Below are 22,177 nucleotides of genomic sequence, written 5' to 3' on the forward strand. Positions count from 1 at the left end.
TCAAGGCAAAAACTTGGGTTGTTAGCTAAACATTTTTGTTTTAACTGGTTTTAGCAAGAGTGGTAGGGGAATTTTTGGATGTTTTGTAATACTGGCAACTGCAGAATTTGCATTAACACAAATGGCAATTAGAATAATATTTGTTATTAATAGCCAATTAAAAAGTAAATGTTTGGGGGTACAGAAGACTAAGTATGGTAGCAGAATAGATATGGTAAAAAAATGGATTTAATGTTAATCATAACTTACTATAAATTGGATAACTCCCAACTGAGGATCAGAGGTAGCTGTATTAGTCTGTATCCACAAAAATAACGAGGAATCCAGTGGCACCTTAAAGACTAACAGATTTATTTGGGCATAAGCTTTCGTTGGTAAAAATCCCATTTCTTCAGATGCATGGAGTGAAATTACAGATGCAGGCATTAATATACTGACACATGAAGAGAAGGGATTTACCTTACAAGTGGAGAACCAGTGCTAATAGGGCCAATTCAATCAGGGTGGATGTGGTCTACTCCCAGTAATTGATGAGGTGGTGTCAATACCAATAGAGGGAAAATTGCTTTTGTAGTGAGCCAGCCACCCAGTCCCTATTCAAGCCCAAATTAATGGTGTTACATTTGCAAATGAATTGTAGCTCTGCAGTTTCTCTTTGATGTCTGTTTTTGAAGTTTTTTTCTTGAAGTATGGCTACTTTTAAATCTGTTATAGAACATTCAGGGAGACTGAAGTGTTCTCCTACTGGCTTTTGTATGTTACCATTCCTGACGTCTGATTGGTCATTTATTCTTTTATGTACAGACTGTCCGATTTGGCCAATGTACATACTCTCTTCGTATTGACACCTCCTTCTCAATTACTGGGAGTGGACCACATCCAGCCTGATTGAACTGGCCCTGTCAACACTGGTTCTCCACTTGTAAGGTAACTCCCTTCTCTTCATGTATCAGTATATTTATGCTTGTATCTGTAATTTTCACTCCATGCATCTGAAGAAGTGGGGTTTTTACCCATGAAAGCTTATGCCCAAATAAATCTGTTAGTCTTTAAGGTGCCACCAGACTCCTTGTTTTTCCCAAATGAGGGAAAGTTCTATGCACCACCATACACAACTTCAAAGAAGGACCCATCATCATTCTGGCATCAAGGGACTAATCACCCTTTGATATTATTTCATCTTAGGAACAAGAGTATAAATGTAGAGTTAAGTGGCTATACTCTGATTGTTTTATGCATGCTTGCTTTAGTGCTATTATATTAAAATTTTGAATTTCACCACTGATTGTATCACTTCAGGTTCTTAGACTGAATTAAATAAAGTATCTGGAACCAAATTATGGACCGAACCTCAGGCTTATCTTATCTTTTTAAATTTTGCATTTAAACATATTAATAGGAATAGTTAAATCAAAGATTACAAGGGGTCTGAGCCCCTCTCCCTGTGTGTTCTGGGATCTGGGGGACACTGCTACTCTCAGATTAACTGAGCCACTAGCCCTGCCCCTCCATGTTAGCTGGAATCTGGGTTGGAGGAAATGAAGATAACACAAATGTAAACATCAGAAATCCAGAAAATGAAGTTACGATACACATCGCCTGTGGGGGGGGTTGGAACGTGTGGAGGGGGAAGTGCCTTGTTCGGAGGGGGAGGTTGACTGGACTGGGGCATGGAGTCCCAGCTGGGAGAGGGAGGGGGCATAGCTTAGCATACAACTTGGGCTACATGAACAAAGCCATGTGTGGTCTTCCAGTTAACTCCTGCCTGTTATCTGTGTACACAGCATCATAATGAAGGAGACATCAAGGAGTTCTTACATATTAATGGGTTTTACAGTACAGAATAATAGCTTAATCAGCCAGGAATGGGAGAGGAGCTGGAATTGTTGATGTGGGGAGGGGGATTAGAAAGGGGCTACAAGTCCTGGGAAATGGTGTGGCAGAGGCTGGAGAAGAAGAGAAACACCAGTCTTCTCTCACACGCTTAAAGTTACTGTAACCACCATGTAATTCTGTCATGGTTTTGGGACAAAGACCATGGATGAGATGTCTCTCACTGGCTGTTAGCAACTAAACATTGCAAACACTTCAAAGCACAACCATTATCCCCATCCACTAGACCAAAATATTTAGGAGGGGAGAGGAGCTCTGAGGAATTACATAGCAAGCAGGTGACCTAGTGGAAAGGCCACTGGACAGGGACTATTTCTAGCTCTGCCACGGGTCTGCTGGGTGATGTTGGACAAGTCACTTCACTTATCTTTGTGCCTCTGTTTCCCATATATAAAATGGGGATAATGATGTTATGTTCTTTGAACGCTACTAATGAAAAGCACTATATAAAAGCTAGCTATTTGGATTATTACCTAATCACAGTAGCACATCAATTGCAAACCTAGGTAAAATCTACAACTGCTTAAATGACTTAATTAACTACCAACAAATGTTTCTATTTTGTTTTAAAAAACTAGGAAATTAAAAGGCAAAATGCTTCATAATGCAGAGTTAGGGTTGTCTGGTGATAGTTGTGCCCTTCCAGAACACTGAGTTCAGCAAAACTCAAACTTCAGAAAACCAGGAACGGCCAAGTTCAGATACACCCATGCAAATGTAATTCTGCGCTCTTTGAGTAATGTTCAAAATGCCCATAACGTGCACACACTCCCACTAAGGTGCAACTGACCCGAGGTAAGTGACTGATCCTTTGGTAGTGGGAGTAACCCAAATACTGCCATGATCCTTAGTGTAAGGCACCATCTATCACAAAGGAAAGCCCACCTGGGTGGCAAGACAGATCACGGTACCAAACGGGAGGGCCTAATGACTCCAAGTTAAGGCTGTTATAGCGCTGAGGAGCTTACACATGATAATTTCAACAATCAATGTACATATAAAACTCCAATTTATGGTTGGTGCCCTGGCTCATCACAATCTGCCCTGAGGTTGGTACTCATGTTCTTGAGCCATTGCAGGAGAGCTCGATATTTCTAGGGGTATCTCTAGATGGTGAGCTAAGAGAGATTGCACCCTTGCACGAGCTAGACTACTCATAAGGCGTAGAGCTGGCCAGACACTATGAATAAGAATGAAGAATAACATCTCACTAATTTAGTGCAATGCTTTAAACAGAATTCTAATTAAAAGCTATTCCCGAAGAATTCATGTTCTTTATTAACAGATGTATCCAAAAGAAATGTAGGAAAGGAAAACAGTAACTGACCCTTTGCATACTTCACCTGTGATATTCTATAGCATTCATAAATACAAAACACTGGAGCAGGTTCACAATCTTGGATCATTTGCATTTTTACATGTTGTGCTGCATTGCACTTATTTTAATGGAGAATGTACAAAGGTCCTCAGTGCTCTATTTTGACTCTCTATGTACTGCTTCCTCCACTGCTCTTTCCAGAAGTTCCAGTCTTCTGAAGCCTGCTAGTGCTTGGCTGCCGGGGCATTCTTTGGACCGATCCTTCCCGGCTGCAACGTTCTGCCAGGCCTTGGGTCCCGCTGACGGCAGAATTGGTTTTATTTCTCCCTGGATGGACAGATAAATATGTTAACTTTAAAGTTCTAATCTGACATCATAACTGCACCCAAGCTGCTAGCGTTCCTCGAGAATTCATGTTATAGGTAGGGTTTTATTAGATGAAATTTTACCAGCATCCAATATAGACACAAAACTCATGAACTGTAATTTAACAGATGTCAAGTAGCATAAAACAAACTGCAGTAGTAGAACTAATCATATTCATCACAATTTGTTCCTTAGCTAAATCAAATAGCATAAATCACTTTGTTTTTTAACAGGTTTCAGAGTAGCAGCCGTGTTAGTCTGTATTTGCAAAAAGAAAAGGAGTACTTGTGGCACCTTAGAGACTAACAAATTTATTTGAGCATAAGAAGTGAGCTGTAGCTCACGAAAGCTTATACTCAAATAAATTGGTTAGTCTCTAAGGTGCCACAAGTACTTCTTTTTTCTTTTTGTTTTTTAAATGTGTGAACACATTATGTGATTACTTTCATTTAGCATAAGAACACCAGAATCAGAAATTGCAACTAAGGAAAAATTTAAAGAGCATCTAACATGTCATGGCTAGGACAAGTGAACCAATGTTCCAGAGTCTATGCTCCTCACAAGCCACAGTGACAGGGTCCAACCCTGCAGAGCCACTCCTGTTTGTCACTTTGTCAGACTAACAGACCTCTCAACTCTCCTGGGTATTCTTGTCATGCTCTGGAGTTTTCTGGAAAGCATTTGAATTCTACACAGAAGCTGCCACTCACAGATTGCCTTGCTGGGTTCACAAGGGAGATAGAATACTCCTCCTGAGCCATCTTGCTCTTATCCTACCACTGCTAGCTGCGTCTATGATTCAACACAGCCGCAGGACAAAGCACTGGGTAGCACTATGCAAGCTGGAGGGGGAGAGGGCAGGAAGTGTGGTGCACACAGCTAGCAAGAGACCTGGAGGGGACCCCTTCCACGTTCAGCAGGAGAAAGGGGACAAACTGAGACTTGCTTCAGGCAGGGCAGGTGAGGGGAGAAAGAGACCAAGTGAGGTGTGTGAAGAGCAGGGCCTGACACACCTCCCTGAATTGGGAGAGAGCTGTCTTAGAGGAGGCACATCATGTAGGGTGAAGAAAAAGGGTAAGGAAAAAATTACACAAGTGAAAGGTCAAAAAAAAAAAAAGGGAGAACAATCTACCTTAGAAAAGGATGAGAAGGACGGGGCTAACAAACAAACAAACAGGCTCCAATGCTTTAAAGAGTTTTAGAAATACACACACCATAAAGAGATCAAAGCAAAAGGAAGGCATTTGATCACTAATTTAAATAATTTTTCTGCACAAATTAGTTACATTAATTACCTGATTAGGATGTTGAGATATTTTGTAAGACAACTGACTGATGGCTATACAATAATTAGTAGCATCCCACTTATGTTGTTTAGAATCCATCATCTCTGCAATTTCCTTGGCCAATAGAAGAGTGAGCTGTAGAAACTTTATTCCATTATTAGAACATAAGAATGACCCTACTGGGTCAGATCAAAGGTCCATCTCACCCAGTATCCTGTCTTCCGACAGTGGCCAGTGCCAGGTGCCCCAGAGGGAATGAACAGAACAGGTCATCATCAAGCGATCCATCCCCTGTCGCTCATTCCTACCTTCTGCATTACTTACCCAAGAGTCATTCCTATGTAGTGCCATTCCTGCCCCCTGAAAGCCACTACTGCCAACAGCACAAATTTACAGCTTAGTGCACTAGAGAAACACTCAAATGGCTTCCAAAGAATAAAAATGTAAGTGGTTCATTTGCATCTGTAAATAGTTTGACAAACTCAAGCAATAAACAGCAAATGAATTCATTTGCCTCAGACATGTCAGTTGCTCTTTAAGAAAAATCTACTACTGTAGATTTCTCATCTGTCAGCCCAAAGCCAGCCAGACAGCTTTCCAATTCTCCTTTGCTGAAGCTCAGAATCACTCAAGCAACTTTACTAATGCAAGTGCTGTCAATGAAAGCGCACAAATTGCAGAAAGGAGAAATTTAACTGTACGTCATCAAAGACGGCAACAAAATCATCCCCAAAGATTATCTGATTTTTTTAGCAAGCAAGCAGGTGCATGTTTGCGCATGTAAATACCTTCCTCTCTTGAATGCACATGTCCAGTTACAGTGCAAATCCTCCATTTGTGTGGGCACAAAGTAACGTATGTCTTTCTCACAAAAAGGGGCTCTGGGCCCACAGGATAGGCACTCAAATGCCCAACTATCTGGCTACTGGACATCTGGCCCTTTATCCTCTAAATGATCCGAGGAATGGAAAACCTGTCTTATGAAAGGAGACTCAAGGAGCTTGGCTTGTTTAGCCTAACTAAAAGAAGGTTGAGGGGAGATATGATAGCTCTCTATAAATATATCAGAGGGATAAATACCGGAGAGGGAGAGGAATTATTTAAGCTCAGTACCAATGTGGACACAAGAACAAATGGATATAATCTGGCCATCATGAAGTTTAGACTTGAAATTAGACGAAGGTTTCTAACCATCAGAGGAGTGAAGTTTTGGAATAGCCTTCCAAGGGAAGCAGTGGGGGCAAAAGACCTATCTGGCTTTAAGATTAAACTCGATAAGTTTATGGAGGAGATGGTACAATGGGATAACATGATTTTGGTAATAAACTGATCTTTAACTATTCATGGTAAATAGGCCCAATGGCCTGTGATGGGATGTTAGATTGGGTGGGATCTGAGTTACTATAGAAAATTCTTTCCTGGGTATCTGGCTGGTGAATCTTGCCCATATGCTCAGGGTTTAGCTGATCGCCATATTTGGGGTCGGGAAGAAATTTTCCTCCAGGGCAGACTGGAAGAGGCCCTGGAGGTTTTTCGCCTTCCTCTGTAGCATGGGGCATGAGTCACTTGCTGGAGGATTCTCTGCTCCTTGAAGTCTTTAAACCACAATTTGAGGACTTCAATAGCTCAGATATAGGTGAGAGGTTTTTCGCAGGAGTGGGTGGGTGAGATTCTGTGGCCTGCGTTGTAGCAGGAGGTCGGACTAGATGGTCATAATGGTCCCTTCTGACCTTAGTATCTATGAATCCTCTAAACTATATTAAACTCCTCAGAAAAAAAGAATGAACACTCTAAAGACCATTTTATGTATATATAAATAAAGGTATGATGTCAGTCCTCCCATTTTGATCAATGGCAAAGCTCCCATTGATTTCAATAGGGTAGGGTCAGACCATGTGTTTGGAAGCAACACCACAAGGCCCAACAATCAGAGTGGGTATGCTGTGTGCACTTCTGCCTCAACACTTTGTATTAAACAATACTGAACATTAGGGAAATCAACACATATTAGTGCAACCCATGAAAGGACTGGATTTCAAGAGACTTTCCCATACAGTAAAGAAAATGATACTGATGCTAACAAAAGGCTCCCCCACTTAATTGAATTGACACATGATGTCCTGTTATTTTGAGGTGCATACTTGGTTGTTTTTCAGAGAGACCCAGTGTTCTGTAAAGATGCAACATGATACAAATACAAGTGATACTCCACGTGATAGATCAGGCTTCATTTGACCTCAAAAGACCAGAGACGATGACAGCAGTAGGAGCAGTCAAGTATGTGTCCTACAAATGGGCTGAGGTACGTTCATAAGACCAGGTGCCTACAACTACATGCAAGGATACATACACCAGCTTGTGATGTTCATTCTTCCCTTCAAACAACACTGAGATGGGTTTAAAACCTAGGTGGTTCAATAGATAGATGTATTCAGGAGGCAGGAAAGGCTGCATGGTGGCACTACGGAGTGCACAGTCTGCTGCAGTGGCATAGAAGCAGGGTCACAAAGGTGAATCAGACCTCAGGGAATGCTTCCTGTAGTCCTCAGGTGTTTTTAGAAGTAGCCACCTACAGCACTGTTCTCTTTGCCTGCTCTCTGCCCAGACTGATGTTGCTGCCCCCTTCGTTCCTCAGAAGCAGAAAGGACCGTGGAGGTTCCCCATCCCCAATGGAGCAGTGTTTTCTTCCCACAGGGAGAGACCCAAGGCTCAGACCCTGCCTTTAAGCCCCCAACTGCTCTTACTATTTCTGTTTGTAACACAGTGAGGGCAGTGCTTCAAACCAGGCTCCAGTCAGGAAGTGGACATGAGAACTGGGAGAAACTAGTCAATTTGAAAACCAGACTTAAAAGCTCACAGCTGCTGCCCAGTCCTGAGCCCCTGCAAGGATCAAGGGGGTGTACACACACACACCCCTATTTTTAATTTTTTTTTCCTCTCTTTTGTTTTGTGAGACCCAGACAAATAACCGGGGAAAGCAACAGACTGGCCTTAGTGGGAGAACAGTAACACTGACTCTACGCACAGGCCCGGCAGAGATGCAGAAGCCATTTTTTTATTCCCTTCTTTCAGTTATAATATTTGTTCTTCCTGGTAACAATAAGATGTAGTGGGTGATTTCACAGGGATGGTGTACCCTTTATGCAATCTACATGTTAACGTAAAAAGGTTGCTCCAGTTAGCAGCTCCTTATAATTCATGCACAGAAAGGAAATTAGTACAAACCTTGCTTGAATCATTGGCAGGTTTTGAAAAATCAAATGTGTCTTAAGCAGAGAGTTTAATTCCTGTGGCCTGGCTGAAAAGCACCGAGGGCTGAGTTCCCCTCCTGTCCCTGGCCCCACAAGCAGACTACTAAGGCTCTGCTGTTCTGCTCCCCTGACTTTCTCTTCCAGTAGATGCTTTACAGCCCACTCCACGCACAGCTGTGGCAAAACTCATCCTAGGCTCCTTAACTGGGAACACATGCCTCTAGCCCTGACCCTTGTGCAGTGCAACCCCTGGTGGAGTACTTGTGCCTATGTAGAGAAGCCCTGAAAGGGAAGTGGCTGGGTAACAGAGAGGGAGGGAGTGGGAAGGATCCAGCTCTCCTTTACCTCCTTTCCTTAACTCAATGACTCATAAGAGGTCAGAGAGCACTCCAACAAACCACCCTGTCAGCTGACACAGGGTGTTCTGACATGAGTGTTTTTAACAGTAGCATGAAAAGAACCATAGAATCATAGGACTGTAAGGGACCTCAACGGATCCCCTAGTCCAGTCCCCTACACTCAAGGTAGAACTAAGTATTACCTTGATCATCACTGACAGGTGTTTGTCTAACCTGCTCTTAAAAACCTCCAGCGACAGAGATTACACAACCTCCCCAGGTAATTTGGTCCAGTGCTTAACAGCCCTTACCATTAGGAACTTTTTCCTAATGTCCAACCTAAATCTCCTGTGGTGTATTTTAAGCCCATTTCTTCTTGTCTTGCCCTCAGTGGATAAGCAGAACAATTTATTACCCTTCTCTTCATGTACCTTTTATGTACTTGAAGGCTGTTATGTGACCCCAGTCTTCTCTTCTCCAGACTAAACAAACCCAATTTTTTCAATCTTTCATCATAGGTCATGTTTTTTAGACCTTTAATCATTTTTAATGCTCTCCTCTGGACTTTCTCCAATTTGTCCAAATCTGTAACAAAGTGGGGTGCCCAGAATTGGACATAGAACTCTGGCAGAGACACCTTAACAGTGCAGAGTAGAGCAGAATTATTTCTGGTCTTGCTTTCAACACTTCTACTAATACATCCCAGAATTATGTTTCCTTTTTTTGCAACAGCACTATATTGACGACTCATATTTAGTTTGTGATCCATTATAACCCCCAGATCCTTTTTGCCATACTCCTTCCAGTCATTTCCCATTTTGTATTTGTGCAACTGATTATTCCTTCTGAAACGCAGTACTTTGCATTTGTTCTTATTGAAGTTCATCCTGTTTAATTCAGACCATTTCTCGACTTTGTAAAAAATCATTCTGAATTTTAATCCTGTCCTCCGAAGTGCTTGCAACCCCTCCCGGGCTGGTACCATCAACAAACTTCATAAGTGTACTCTCCAAGCAATTATCCAAATCATTTATGAAGATACTGAATAGAAACAGACCTAGGTCAGACTTCCTGTGTTGCTGAGGAAATATACTGCAGCAATCTGTAATAGCTAGAGTTTCCTATGAAGTTTTCATGCCCAGGTGTATTGCATTGCTGCAATTTGACTGAGAGGTGACAAAGGCATCAGTGGTATCTGAGGCCAGATCATTGGCTGCCAGGATGAGACAGTGTCTCCCAGACAACTGGAGATGTTAGCAATAGTTACGAGTAATGCTTTCTATGTGAGAGATCATGATCAGCTCTACCATTTGATAGGCTTCTGAAGTCGACCACTAAATGATGATTCATATCAGCACTACTGACACTGCATCACTGAATAACTAACAAATAACAGATGACTTCAGGAAATTCAGATGTGCTAAGGAAGAATGTCCAAACAATCTTCTCTGAGATCATTCCTGGTTTACAAGTAAAGGGTTTCTTCAGGTATGTTGGCAACAAGAAGAAAGCCAAGGAATGTGTGGGCCCCTTACTGAATGAGGGAGGCAACCTAGTGAAAGAGGATGTGGAAAAAGCTAATGTACTCAATGCTTTTTTTGCCTCTGTTTTCACTAACAAGGTCAGCTCCCAGACTGCTGCGCTGGGCATCACAAAATGGGGAAGAGATGGCCAGCCCTCTGTGGAGATAGAGGTGGTTAGGGACTATTTAGAAAAGCTGGACGTGCACAAGTCCATGGGGCCGGACAAGTTGCATCCGAGAGTGCTGAAGGAATTGGCGGCTGTGATTGCAGAGCCATTGGCCATTATCTTTGAAAACTCGTGGCGAACCGGGGAAGTCCCGGATGACTGGAAAAAGGCTAATGTAGTGCCAATCTTTAAAAAAGGGAAGAAGGAGGATCCTGGGAACTACAGGCCAGTCAGCCTCACCTCAGTCCCTGGAAAAATCATGGAGCAGGTCCTCAAAGAATCAATCCTGAAGCACTTGCATGAGAGGAAAGTGATCAGGAACAGCCAGCGTGGATTCACCAAGGGAAGGTCATGCCTGACTAATCTAATCGCCTTTTATGATGAGATTACTGGTTCTGTGGATGAAGGGAAAGCAGTGGATGTATTGTTTCTTGACTTTAGCAAAGCTTTTGACACGGTCTCCCACAGTATTCTTGTCAGCAAGTTAAGGAAGTATGGGCTGGATGAATGCACTATAAGGTGGGTAGAAAGCTGGCTAGATTGTTGGGCTCAACGGGTAGTGATCCACGGCTCCATGTCTAGTTGGCAGCCGGTATCAAGTGGAGTACCCCTAGGGTCAGTCCTGGGGCCGGTTTTGTTCAATATCTTCATAAATGATCTGGAGGATGGTGTGGATTGCACTCTCAGGAAATTTGCGGATGATACTAAACTGGGAGGAGTGGTAGATACGCTGGAGGGGAGGGATAGGATACAGAAGGACCTAGACAAATTGGAGGATTGGGCCAAAAGAAATCTGATGAGGTTCAATAAGGATAAGTGCAGGGTCCTGCACTTAGGACGGAAGAACCCAATGCACCGCTACAGACTAGGGACCGAATGGCTAGGCAGCAGTTCTGCGGAAAAGGACCTAGGGGTGACAGTGGACGAGAAGCTGGATATGAGTCAGCAGTGTGCCCTTGTTGCCAAGAAGGCCAATGGCATTTTGGGATGTGTAAGTAGGCGCATAGCGAGCAGATCGAGGGACGTGATCGTTCCCCTCTATTTGACATTGGTGAGGCCTCATCTGGAGTACTGTGTCCAGTTTTGGGCCCCACACTTCAAGAAGGATGTGGATAAATTGGAGAGAGTCCAGCGAAGGGCAACAAAAATGATTAGGGGTCTGGAACACATGAGTTATGAGGAGAGGCTGAGGGAGCTGGGATTGTTTAGCCTGCAGAAGAGAAGAATGAGGGGGGATTTGATAGCTGCTTTCAACTACCTGAAAGGGGGTTCCAAAGAGGATGGCTCTAGACTGTTCTCAATGGTAGCAGATGACAGAACAAGGAGTAATGGTCTCAAGTTGCAGTGGGGGAGGTTTAGATTGGATATTAGGAAAAACTTTTTCACTAAGAGGGTGGTGAAACACTGGAATGCATTACCTAGGGAGGTGGTAGAATCTCCTTCCTTAGAGGTTTTTAAGGTCAGGCTTGACAAAGCCCTGGCTGGGATGATTTAACTGGGAATTGGTCCTGCTTCGAGCAGGGGGTTGGACTAGATGACCTTCTGGGGTCCCTTCCAACCCTGATATTCTATGATTCTATGAAGGCAGAAGATTGTGGAAGTGAGTGACTGACTAGGTAAGTGGAGGAGGGGTTTGAGTCTGTGGAACACTGGTCCAAATTCTGGGAGAAAAGGAGGCTGTATAGTTTGGATGGCCTCCAGTACAGTAGAAGGGGAACCAATCTCCTTGGGGACAGGCTGGCTACAATTCTCGGGGGGGGGGGGGGGGGGGATAAACTATTTTTAAAAGGGGAGGGTAAAGGGAGGGAAGAAATGAGCACTAAGCACAAAAAATGAGAGGCTGAGAACACAATTAAATCAAGGAATCAAAGGATACGAAGAGAAGAAATTCCTGAATTGCCTATACACCAATGCTAAGAGCATGGTTAACACCAAGAGGAATTGGAATTGCTCATTTATGAGTGTAAATTCAATATAGTTGGTATTATTGAAATCTGGGAGGAAGATTTGCACTACTTGAATGCTAAAATCAATGGTTATAACTCGGGCTGTTAAGTGATTAAAAAAATTAATCGCGATTCATTGCACGATTAAAAAAATTAAACATGCTTAATCGCACTGTTAAATAATAATAGAATACCATTTTTTAAAATATTCTTGGATGTTTTCTACATTTTCAAATATATTGATTTCAATTACAACAAAATACAAATTGTACAGTGCTCACTTCATATTTATATTTGATTACAAATATGTACACTGTAAAAAAACAAAAGAAATAGTATATTTCAATTCACCTAATACAAGTACTGTAGTGCAATCTCTTTATCATGAAAGTTAAACTTACAAATGTGGAATTATGTACAAAAAATAACAGCATTCAAAAATAAAACAAAGTAAAACTTTAGAGCCTACAAGTCCACTCAGTCCTACCTCAGCCAATCGCTCAGACAAACAAGTTTGGTTACAATTTGCAGGAGATGATACTGCCCACTCCTTGTTTACAGTGTCACCTGAAAGTGAGAACAGGTGTTCGCCTGGCACTGTTGTAGCCGGCGTCGTAAGATATTTACATGCCAGATGCACTGAAGATTCATATGTCCATTCATGCTTCATCCACCATTCCAGAGGACATCCGTCCATGCTGATGACATGTTCTGCTCGATAACGACCCAAAGCAGAGCAGACCGACGCATGTTCATTTTCATCATCTGAGTCAGATGCCACCAGCAGAAGGTTGATTTTTGTTTTTGGAGGTTCGGGTTCTGTAGTTCCTGCATCGGAGTATTGCTCTTTTAAGACTTCTAAAAGCATGCCCCACACCTCGTCCCTCTCAGATTTTGGACGGCACTTCAAATTCTTAAACCTTGGGTCGATTGCTGTAAATTGCTGTAGCTATTTTTAGAAATCTCACATTGGTACCTTCTTTCTGTTTTGTCAAATCTGCAGTGAAAGTGTTCTTAAAACCAACATGTGTTTGGTCATCATCTGAGACTGCTATAACATAAAATATATGGCAGAATGGGGGTAAAACAGAACAGGAGACATACAATTTTCCCTAAGGAGTTCAGTCACAAATTTAATTAACGCATTTTTTTTTTAACAAGCATCAGCAGCATGGAAGCATATCCTCTGGAACGGTGGATGAAGCATGAAGGGGCATATGAACGTTCCGCATATCTGGCACGTAAATACCTTGCAACACCGGCTACAAAAGTGCCATGCGAATGCCTGTTCTCACTTTCAGGTGACATTGTAAACAAGAAGCAGGCAGCAGTATCTCACGTAAATATAAACAAATTTGTTTGTCTTAGCGATTGGCTGAACACGAAGTAGGACTGAGTGGACTTGTAGGCTCTAAAGTTTTACATTGTTTGTTACATAACTGCACTCAAAAACAAAAAAAATCTACATTTGTAAGTTATATTGTCACGATAAAGAGATTGCACTACAGTACTTGCATGAGGTGAACTGAAAAATACTATTTCTTTTATCATTTTACAATGCAAACATTTGTAATAAAAATAATATAAAGTGAGCACTATACACTTCGTATTCTGTGTTGTAATAGAAATCAATATATTTGAAAATGTAGAAAAACATCAAAAAATCTGTAATAAATTTCAATTGGTATTCTATTGTTTAACTGCGATTAATCATGATTTTTTTTTTAATCACATCTTGTAGTGATATGCTCAAAGAGCTCAATGTATCTAGCTTCAAAAAGTGAAGGCTAAGGGGTGACTTTACAGTCTACAAGTATCCGGATGGGGAACAAATTATTTAATAATGGGCTACTCAACGTAGCAGAGAAAGATATAACACGATCCGATAGCTGGAAGATGAAGCTAGACAAATTCAGACTGGAAATAAGACATAAAATTTATAACTATGAGAGTAATTAACCATTAGAACAATTTACCAAGGGTCACGATGGGTTCTCCATCACTGACAATTTTTAAATCAAAACTGGATGTATTTCTAAAAAGATCTGCTCTAGGAATTATTTTGGGGCAGTTCTACGGCCTGCGTCAGACAGGAGTTCAGACTAGATGATCACAATGGTCCCTTTTGGCCTTGGAATCTATGAACCTTTCCTAAATTGACATTTACTTAAGCTAGACACACTTACCTCCTTTTATCTTTTGTAAAAAGTCAGTCTCTCCAGTCCCCTAATAATTTCTGCTAATAATTTCAAACTCTCTCTCTCTGATATGTTAATATATTTCTGGTAACGTAGTGCCAGAGCTGTACAGAGAAGCACCTTTCTTAGCGCCGTACTCTGTGAAACAACTGTTTTGCATATGAAAAGAAATTATTTATCTTTAATAATTGGGAGTTCAAGATATGTTGTTTTTGTGTGTTCTACTTCTGGTGTGAACGTGCCCTATGTGCTGGAGATCAGAACGCTTTAGCCAACAGTGTATGTTGTAGCACCAAGTTCACTGGGGAGCAGAGATCCTCCTCCCTTAGAGGCCATAAAAGAGGCAGACTGACCAACTGAACCCCAGTTCCTGCACCACTATCAAGTCCAGGTCATTAGACTTGGCAATAGTGAGGAAGAGAGGGTGGGGCACGGAACACATAAAAACACACCTCAAAGAACTCCATTTACTACAGGTAAGTAACTTTCCTTTCTTCTGTATATCAGCAGAACCATTCTTCCCCAAATCTGTTAGCCAGACAGTTTCCATGCTGTGAGGTGTAGTGACAACAAATCCAGATGATACGTTGTCCCGTTGTTCTGAGGAATTAAGTCTGGTAGAAGATGTAGAGATATCAGAAAGGTCAGTGAGAGTTCTGATTTTTGTGAACCAGTTTATTCTGAGAAAAACATCTGCTTAGATGGTCTGCCAGAGTGTTGTATAGGCAGGTGAATTGCAGTTAGTTACATTGGGCTGGATACGCCAATTCCATGCAAAGACTGCTTCCCTGCACAATTGCATTGATCTGGTTCCTCCCTGTTTATTTACATAAAACACTGTGTGGCACTGTTGGTTCTTATCTGTATACTGTGATCTTTGAAATGAGGTAGGACAGAAAATTTCCTACCGATAATTTCCTTTCACCTCACGTCTCCCACAATTCTGAATGTGTGGGCTGCTCTCCTCTCTGCTGCTTGTGAGGGCAGATCAGTGTTTTGACTCTACATGGTCTGGCCATGTCCCCTCTGCTCCTACTTGCTGCCCGATAAACTATTCCCAAGCTGTAAAATTTGCATAACATTACTAACAAATATTCCAGAGATAACATAACTATGTACATTAGACCAGAGAAGATGGACATATGGTATGATTCCATTTAATATCTGACCTTGAGTCATAAGCCATGCAGGGTGGGTAGAACTGAAGAAGACGCTGCTAGCAGAAAGGAAGTTATTGTTAAGAAATGTTCTGTTCTGCAGCCCAGTGTCTCCCACAATTCTGGACATCTGGGAAGTAGTAAACAGCGAACAGACGTAGGGAGGGTTATGGAACAAAAGTTCTGTAGGAAAGAATTATCCGCCTTTGTATTATTACTGGGCCATTGCCTGCAGCAACTTCCTTCCAAAGGAGGCCTCTGCAGAAGATAAAAGTTCCATCTTGTAGTGCTTAATGAAGGGGTTAGCTGTAGACCAATAGGCCACTTTGCAAATTTCCAAAGTGGACACACTTGTTCAGCCCAAGACGTTGCTCAGGATCTCACACGATGCGCCTTAATCCCTTCTGGGACAGAAGGCTCTGACGATTTATAGTCTTCCACAATACATAATCTAATCCATCTAAAGATGGAGGATTTAGAAAATCTGAGCCCCTTGCATTTCAGGTGGATGAACACAAATAGGGAGCCCAATCTTCTCATGGATTCTGTCTGCTTGAGATAGGTGTCAGGCGAGCAATGACAATCTAAGATGCGGTGAGCTGGATATTGTTGTTTTGGACAGAACAAAGGAAGTACAGCTTCTTGGGAAGTGTGGAAGGACAAATCTACCTTAGGAAGTAAGGATTCTAGTGTCCCGAGCATGACTTTGCCCTTGTGGAACAGGCAGTAAGGCTCCAATATAGATAAGGCTGCCAGTTCTAAAACTCACCTGGTGGCCCCAACAGCTACTAAGAAACAAGTCTTAACAGATGAATAAAAGGCCAACGCTGGAATCAGAATCTCAAAGGGATAGCTTTTCAGAGCCATGAAAACTAGCAGAAAGTCCCATTTTTGGAAGAGAGGCCTGATCATTGGTCTGGCTAAATCGGACTGCCTGAAGGAAACTGGCTACCTATGGGTTGTCTGCCAGGGAACCTGAGGATCCTGAGAATAGCATGCTACTAAGACCTGACATATGATGATAATGGATTAAAGGCCTCTGTCTATGCCTTCTTGGAGAAAGTCCAAAATGATTAGCATTTCAGGATTTCTCGGATCTGCGTTGTGCTCTTGGCACTAGTTGTTGAATCTGGACCAGATAGAGGAGTATGCTTTTAGTGTTGATACTCTCCTAGATAAAAGCAATCACTCTGAAGTACAAACTAAAACCTTCTAGTGCCTCCCTCTCAATAAGCAGGCTGTCAGTTGGAGTCACTTCGTGTCCAGACAAAAGATGACCTTGTAAAAGGATGTCCCGTCTCCACAGAAACTGGAGCAGTGACTCCAGTGTCAGCTCTATCAGGTCTGAAAACCAAGGTCTTCTCAGACATTTGGCATCATCATTGTCTGTTCTCATTTTATTTTCTAGACCACCTTCCCCAGTAGTGGAAATGTAAAAAGTAGGCCCTGTGGCCAACAGTGTGATAAGGCATCTGTCCTCATGGATCTGGGTTCTGCCTCCCTTGTGACATATTTTTGCCTCTTTGCATTAAACAGGTCAGTTGAAGGAAGACCGAACCTCTGAATAATGAGGTTGAAAACCTCCTGATTATGTGCCACTTGGAGCTGTTGACCACCCCTGTGCCTGCAGAGGAAGTCTGCCGTTTGGCTCAGGTACCCATTGATAGGGATTGCTCTGAGGGAAAAGAGCAACTGTTCCCCCCAACTCTTATTTCCATTGCTTCTGTGTGGAGAATTGAAGACTCCTTGTTCCCCCTTGGTTGTTTAAATATGTGACCGTAATCATACTGTCTGATTGGTTCTCCCCTTAAGGTGGGCTGGAACCTTCACAGAGCAAGCTTGACCACACTCAGCTCTAGGAGGTTTATGCTGTAAGCCTTTTCCCTCCTGGCTCCAGAGGCACTGGGTTGTTTGGGTCTCCAAGTGAGCGCCCCAGCTCTCCAGGATGCCATCAGTCGCAAGGACTAAAGGATCTGGAAGATCGATGGATATGCCTTTGTTGTCATTGTTGTGGATTGACCACCACTGTAAGGAGCTGAACACCTGTGTTAGAACTAGGGTTGCCAATTGTGGTTGGATGTATTCCTGGAGATTTTCATCACAACGTAACCTTTAATTAAATATTAATCTTTAATTCCTGGGGACTCCAGGCCAATCCTGGAGGGTTGGCAGCCCTAGTTAGAAACTATACTTGATCTTTCATATGTTCCAGGAGTGTCCCACACCTTTAGTGTGAAGACTTGAAAACAGGTGATTGTGCCCATAGACTGGTTTCAGAGTAACAGCCATGTTAGTCTGTATTCGCAAAAAGAAAAGGAGTACTTGTGGCACCTTAGAGACTAACCAATTTATTTGAGCATAAGCTTTCGTGAGCTACAGCTCACTTCATTGGATGTCCATGGACTGATCCCTATGCATGACAACAGGAATCCTGGAAGTTGGAGGCACAGTGCTATGGTAGACCTCCTGTGGCTCTGCAGCAAGAAAATAAATTCCTGGATGGAATCAGAAAAAACTCTTCTTGGCACTGATGCCATATGCCCGGAGGAGATTCAATGTCTGAGACATGGTCATGTGTGCTGCTGACTGTGATAGTACTCTGATCAGAATGTTGTCCAGGAAGGGATACAGGTGAGCTCCCTGCAACCCGAGTCTGGCTATTATCTGGCCATTACCACCACCATCTTTTAAAAACACTGGGGGCTTAGGACAGGCTGTACGGGAGTGTTCGGTAGTGATGTTTCCTGCCATAAGCAAACCTCAGAAGTCTGCAGTGGCCTGGTCTGATAAGGATATAGAGATATAGATCTGCTAGATCTACTGAAGTCAAGAAGTTCCCCTGGGACAGGGATAACACCATAGAGACCGGGGTCTCCCTCAAACTTTGTTTTCTTCAAAGTTTATTGAGCCTTTGAAGGCTGTGAATGGCTTTGATAGCCCCGGTGTACTTCCGTACAATCAAGAACATGGAGTCGAACCCGAAGAACCTTTTTTTCTGAAGGAACATTATCACTCCCATATCTGGAAGACAAGATTTCTGGATCAGATTGCATTTTATAGGGTCACTGGAGCTGGATGACTGGATGAAGAATGGTTTCAGAGTAACAGCCATGTTAGTCTGTCTTTGCAAAAAGAAAAGGAGTACTTCGAAAGCTCATGCTCAAATAAATTGGTTAGTCTCTAACGTGCCACAAGTACTCCTTTTCTTTTTGGATGAAGAATGGACAGGGTGGAGCCTGCAGGTCAAGCAAATATCCCTAGCTCACTATTTCCCTGACCCACTTGTCTGTGGTTGATGAAAACCATTCTTCTAGGAAATGGGAAATTCTGCTCCATATCTTCAGCTCTGGACAGAGGCCTATGCAATCTTTGTCATAAAGTGGATTGGGTGGGGGGGGGAGAGGTCACTCTGGATTTTCTTCCTGGACCTCAATTCCACTGTGTTCTCTTGAGCAACCTGTTGCCCCTTCGCTGGTATCTCTGTGGCAACAGGGAGTGAAAGAAGCACCTCTGTCTGACGTCCAGTCTATATTCTCTTCCAAGGGCACTCAGTGGAGAAGGGATAGACTGTTTGCATTTGCCACCTTACCATTCACTGCCTTATCCAAGTGTTCTCTACAGAGGAGAGCACCTGTAAACTTGACCAAGCACAAGGCCTGCTTAGAATGAAGATCCGCCTTCCAGAGTTGGAACCACATGTGGTGCCTGGCTACTGAGCTGGAAGCTATGGCTCAGGCTGAGAATCTCATCACATCCATTGACGCATCAGCTACAAACACTAATGTTAGGGAGACTCTCTTTAAAGTAAAAAGAAAAGGAGTACTTGTAGCACCTTAGAGACTAACCAATTTATTTGAGCATAAGCTTTTGTGAGCTACAGCTCATCCGATGAAGTGAGCTGTAGCTCACGAAAGCTTATGCTCAAATAAATTGGTTAGTCTCTAAGGTGCCACAAGTACTCCTTTTCTTTTTGCGAATACAGACTAATACGGCTGCTACTCTGAAACCTCTCTTTAAAGTGGAGCCAAAGTCAGCATGATCTCTGTGCTTAAACGCTTTGAGATTTTCCAGCCAGGAAAGAGATGCTCCTGCAAAGAAGGCAGCTACCAGGGATGCTCAGAAGGTGCTGGAGGAGTCTTCAAAGATCTTTTTGAGAGTGGCCTCCATCTTTCCATAGAGTCCTTAGGGTAGAACTCTACCATATCCCTGGCGAGGGATGCTAGAGTGGCACCAACCTTCGGTATATCAGCAACAGAGCTTTTTGGTCCTTGACTATTTACAGAGCCTGAGGTCACTCTTGTTGCAATGCTTGCGTTTAAAGGACTTGTTCCATTGAGTAATAAATCACTTTCTCGAAAGAGGCATGAAGAGGTATCAGAGCTTCAAGGGAGGATTTTAAAGGGAGAAATTTACTCCAAGGCTTATTCAAAGAAGCCTGCTCAGGTTTCAGAGCCAAACAGCTTGCCTCCCTCAGTGGAGGAGAGAGAGGAGGATGAGGAGTTAAAGGACTTGTATCTCCTGGATTTTTTGTGCTTTTTCTTTCCTTTTTTAGATTTTTTAACCTTTTTTGTGCACTTTGAGAGCACAGCAATTCTGCTGAGGCTCTGGTGAGGCCTTTTGCACCTTGCCTTCCTTAAGGCTCTCGAGAGATCTGTCTCAGATCTCTAGGTCCTATTTCCTCTGGGAAGTGGAGGCTCATTGTCAGAGCCCTCCTGGTTGACTTGGGAGGAAAGGGGTGTTGATCAGAAGCTCTGTTTCCTTCCCCAGGGCACTTGAGATCCACTTTAAGATTTGGAGGGGAGGAAGAGTACCAGTTGTCCCACAAGCCTTCTTTGTTCTGCAGGGGCCCCTGGAAACTTACCACTGGAGTTGAGTGGTCAGGGTCCACTTTGTTTCTGGAGCCTCTTCCTGCTCTGCACTGTGGCTCCTGGTCCATTTTTTCCGTTGGAGTCACCGCTGCCTCCATGGGTAGGGGACTCTACCTGCCTGACTTCTAATTCCATTAGGTACTGAGGCTAGGATTGGTTAGCTGGATACAACTCACCCTCTGCCAAGCCTGGGAAGGCTACCTCATACACATATATAAAGCATCGCTTGGATTGAACCCAGTGCTTTTTTTTGGCTGCTCTGCTCTGTAAGACAAAGGAGCTGGCAGGGAGATGCTACAGCAAAGGTTCAGGGAGGGTTAAACCTCTGAAGAATTAATCAATCCAGGAAAGAGGAGAAGAAATGCCGAGGAGGGAGAATACTGCTCCTTAGTGCCCAGCCGGTCCATCCTGTGAACAGCAGGGCAATAGACCATCTGTAGCCTCCCCTGGAGAAGACGGCAGTCTGGCAAATGGGGTCACCAGAGTATATGAAGCCCATGACCTAAAAGCCAGAGACATGGTTCTTGCTGTAGTACATGGATTGTTTTGCAATTGATTTACAAACGCTAGCATACTGTCAAATCTGATTTGCTGCAAATATGCTCAAGCCGTGGAATCAATAGAGCCCCCCAAAATTCTCTCTTTTGTGTCAGGCTTAAAATTAGACTTTTTCATGTTCACTCAGTTCCAAGCTGGAGAATACGTATGACGTACTTGTGACAGCCTGACAATTTCCTGCAATACCCTGAAAGAAGTTTACTGAATTAAGTTAAACCTTACTGAACTGGAATGAATCCTTTGGGGAATGTGTGTGTCACTTGTATTAAAAATGCAATTGTGTATGTGGTATTGTGGAATTGTATGAACCTTCTCTAGTAGGACGGGGATGTTAATGTACTTTCTCTGTTACCACCCTTTGAAGCCATCCCCTGGAGAGGTGCCCATATACTAGTTCAAACTGGATTCTCCAGGCACCACAAGATAAACAAGATTTCTTGAATATATAGCCTGGTTTTAAACTGGCTCGGGGCCTTCTTCCTGAACCAGCAAACAGACAGGAGCCGTGGTCCATAGAAGGCCCCAATCTTTAAAATAGTGTTGGAAGGACTGGACCTGCTGAAGCCCCACAAGACTACATTTTTCTTCTGAACTGAATCTGTGATTAACTTGTAACCCCAAGGAACCCTCATGGGTGAGAATCTGAAGGACTGTTCCTGCAGAATCCATGTTGAAGTTGAGATGAACCCTGGTAAACTTATTAGCATGCATATAGGTTATTTTATTGCTTTAAATGTGTTTTTTTTTCTGTAGTGTTTTAACCTAAAGAATAAAATTGGCTTGCATAGAAAGAACTGTTTGGTAGTTTACTTCTGTTGACAATCACTCATCAGCTGCTGAAGAGAAAGCAAGCAGATCCACTTGGGCAGCCTGTCTCTTCTGGGAATAACACAAGGAAGGCAGGGAACTGTGCAGCCTGGAAATACCCCAGTCTGAAAGGAGAGAAACGCAGGTCTGCACCCAAAAAGGCAATGGCTGGGTAGCTGGAAGCCTGAGAATTGGTGTTTTTGCTAGAGTACTGAGAGGAAATACAGGGACAGTTGCCCTGACCCGTGACATTTATGGTGGCATCGGTGGGATCTGCAGCAGTGTGAACTGCATAAGTATCAACAGCAGTGAAAGCAAGTTACCTAGAAGGGAAAACCACAGAGCAAAAAGTCTCAATAGTCTTTTTGGGAAAGGAATAGTGATGAGAGAGACAGAGAAAAATGAATTATGAACAGCTGAAGAAAAATCAGCTGGTTGAGGTATGCAGAGAAAGGCAGCTTAACACTGAACAGACAAAATGACAGCTACTAGACCTGCATTA

The 22,177-nt window shown here is 42.9% G+C and overlaps 1 protein-coding gene across 3 annotated transcripts in view; it reads right to left on the reverse strand.

Annotated features, from left to right (window-relative positions):
- Positions 1 to 3,131: 3,131 nt before the first annotated feature.
- Positions 3,132 to 22,177, reverse strand: part of LOC140895912 (mitotic-spindle organizing protein 2B-like) — a 29,719-nt gene continuing 10,673 nt past the window's right edge. For all 3 annotated transcript variants that reach the window (XM_073306813.1, XM_073306812.1, XM_073306816.1), the window contains one exon: positions 3,132 to 3,538. In XM_073306813.1, the coding sequence (XP_073162914.1) occupies positions 3,381 to 3,538 (158 nt within the window). In that variant the 3' untranslated portion in view covers positions 3,132 to 3,380. The remainder of the gene's footprint in view (positions 3,539 to 22,177) is intronic.

This window comes from Lepidochelys kempii, chromosome 11 (assembly GCF_965140265.1).
Source record: "Lepidochelys kempii isolate rLepKem1 chromosome 11, rLepKem1.hap2, whole genome shotgun sequence".
Taxonomy (NCBI): domain Eukaryota; kingdom Metazoa; phylum Chordata; order Testudines; family Cheloniidae; genus Lepidochelys; species Lepidochelys kempii.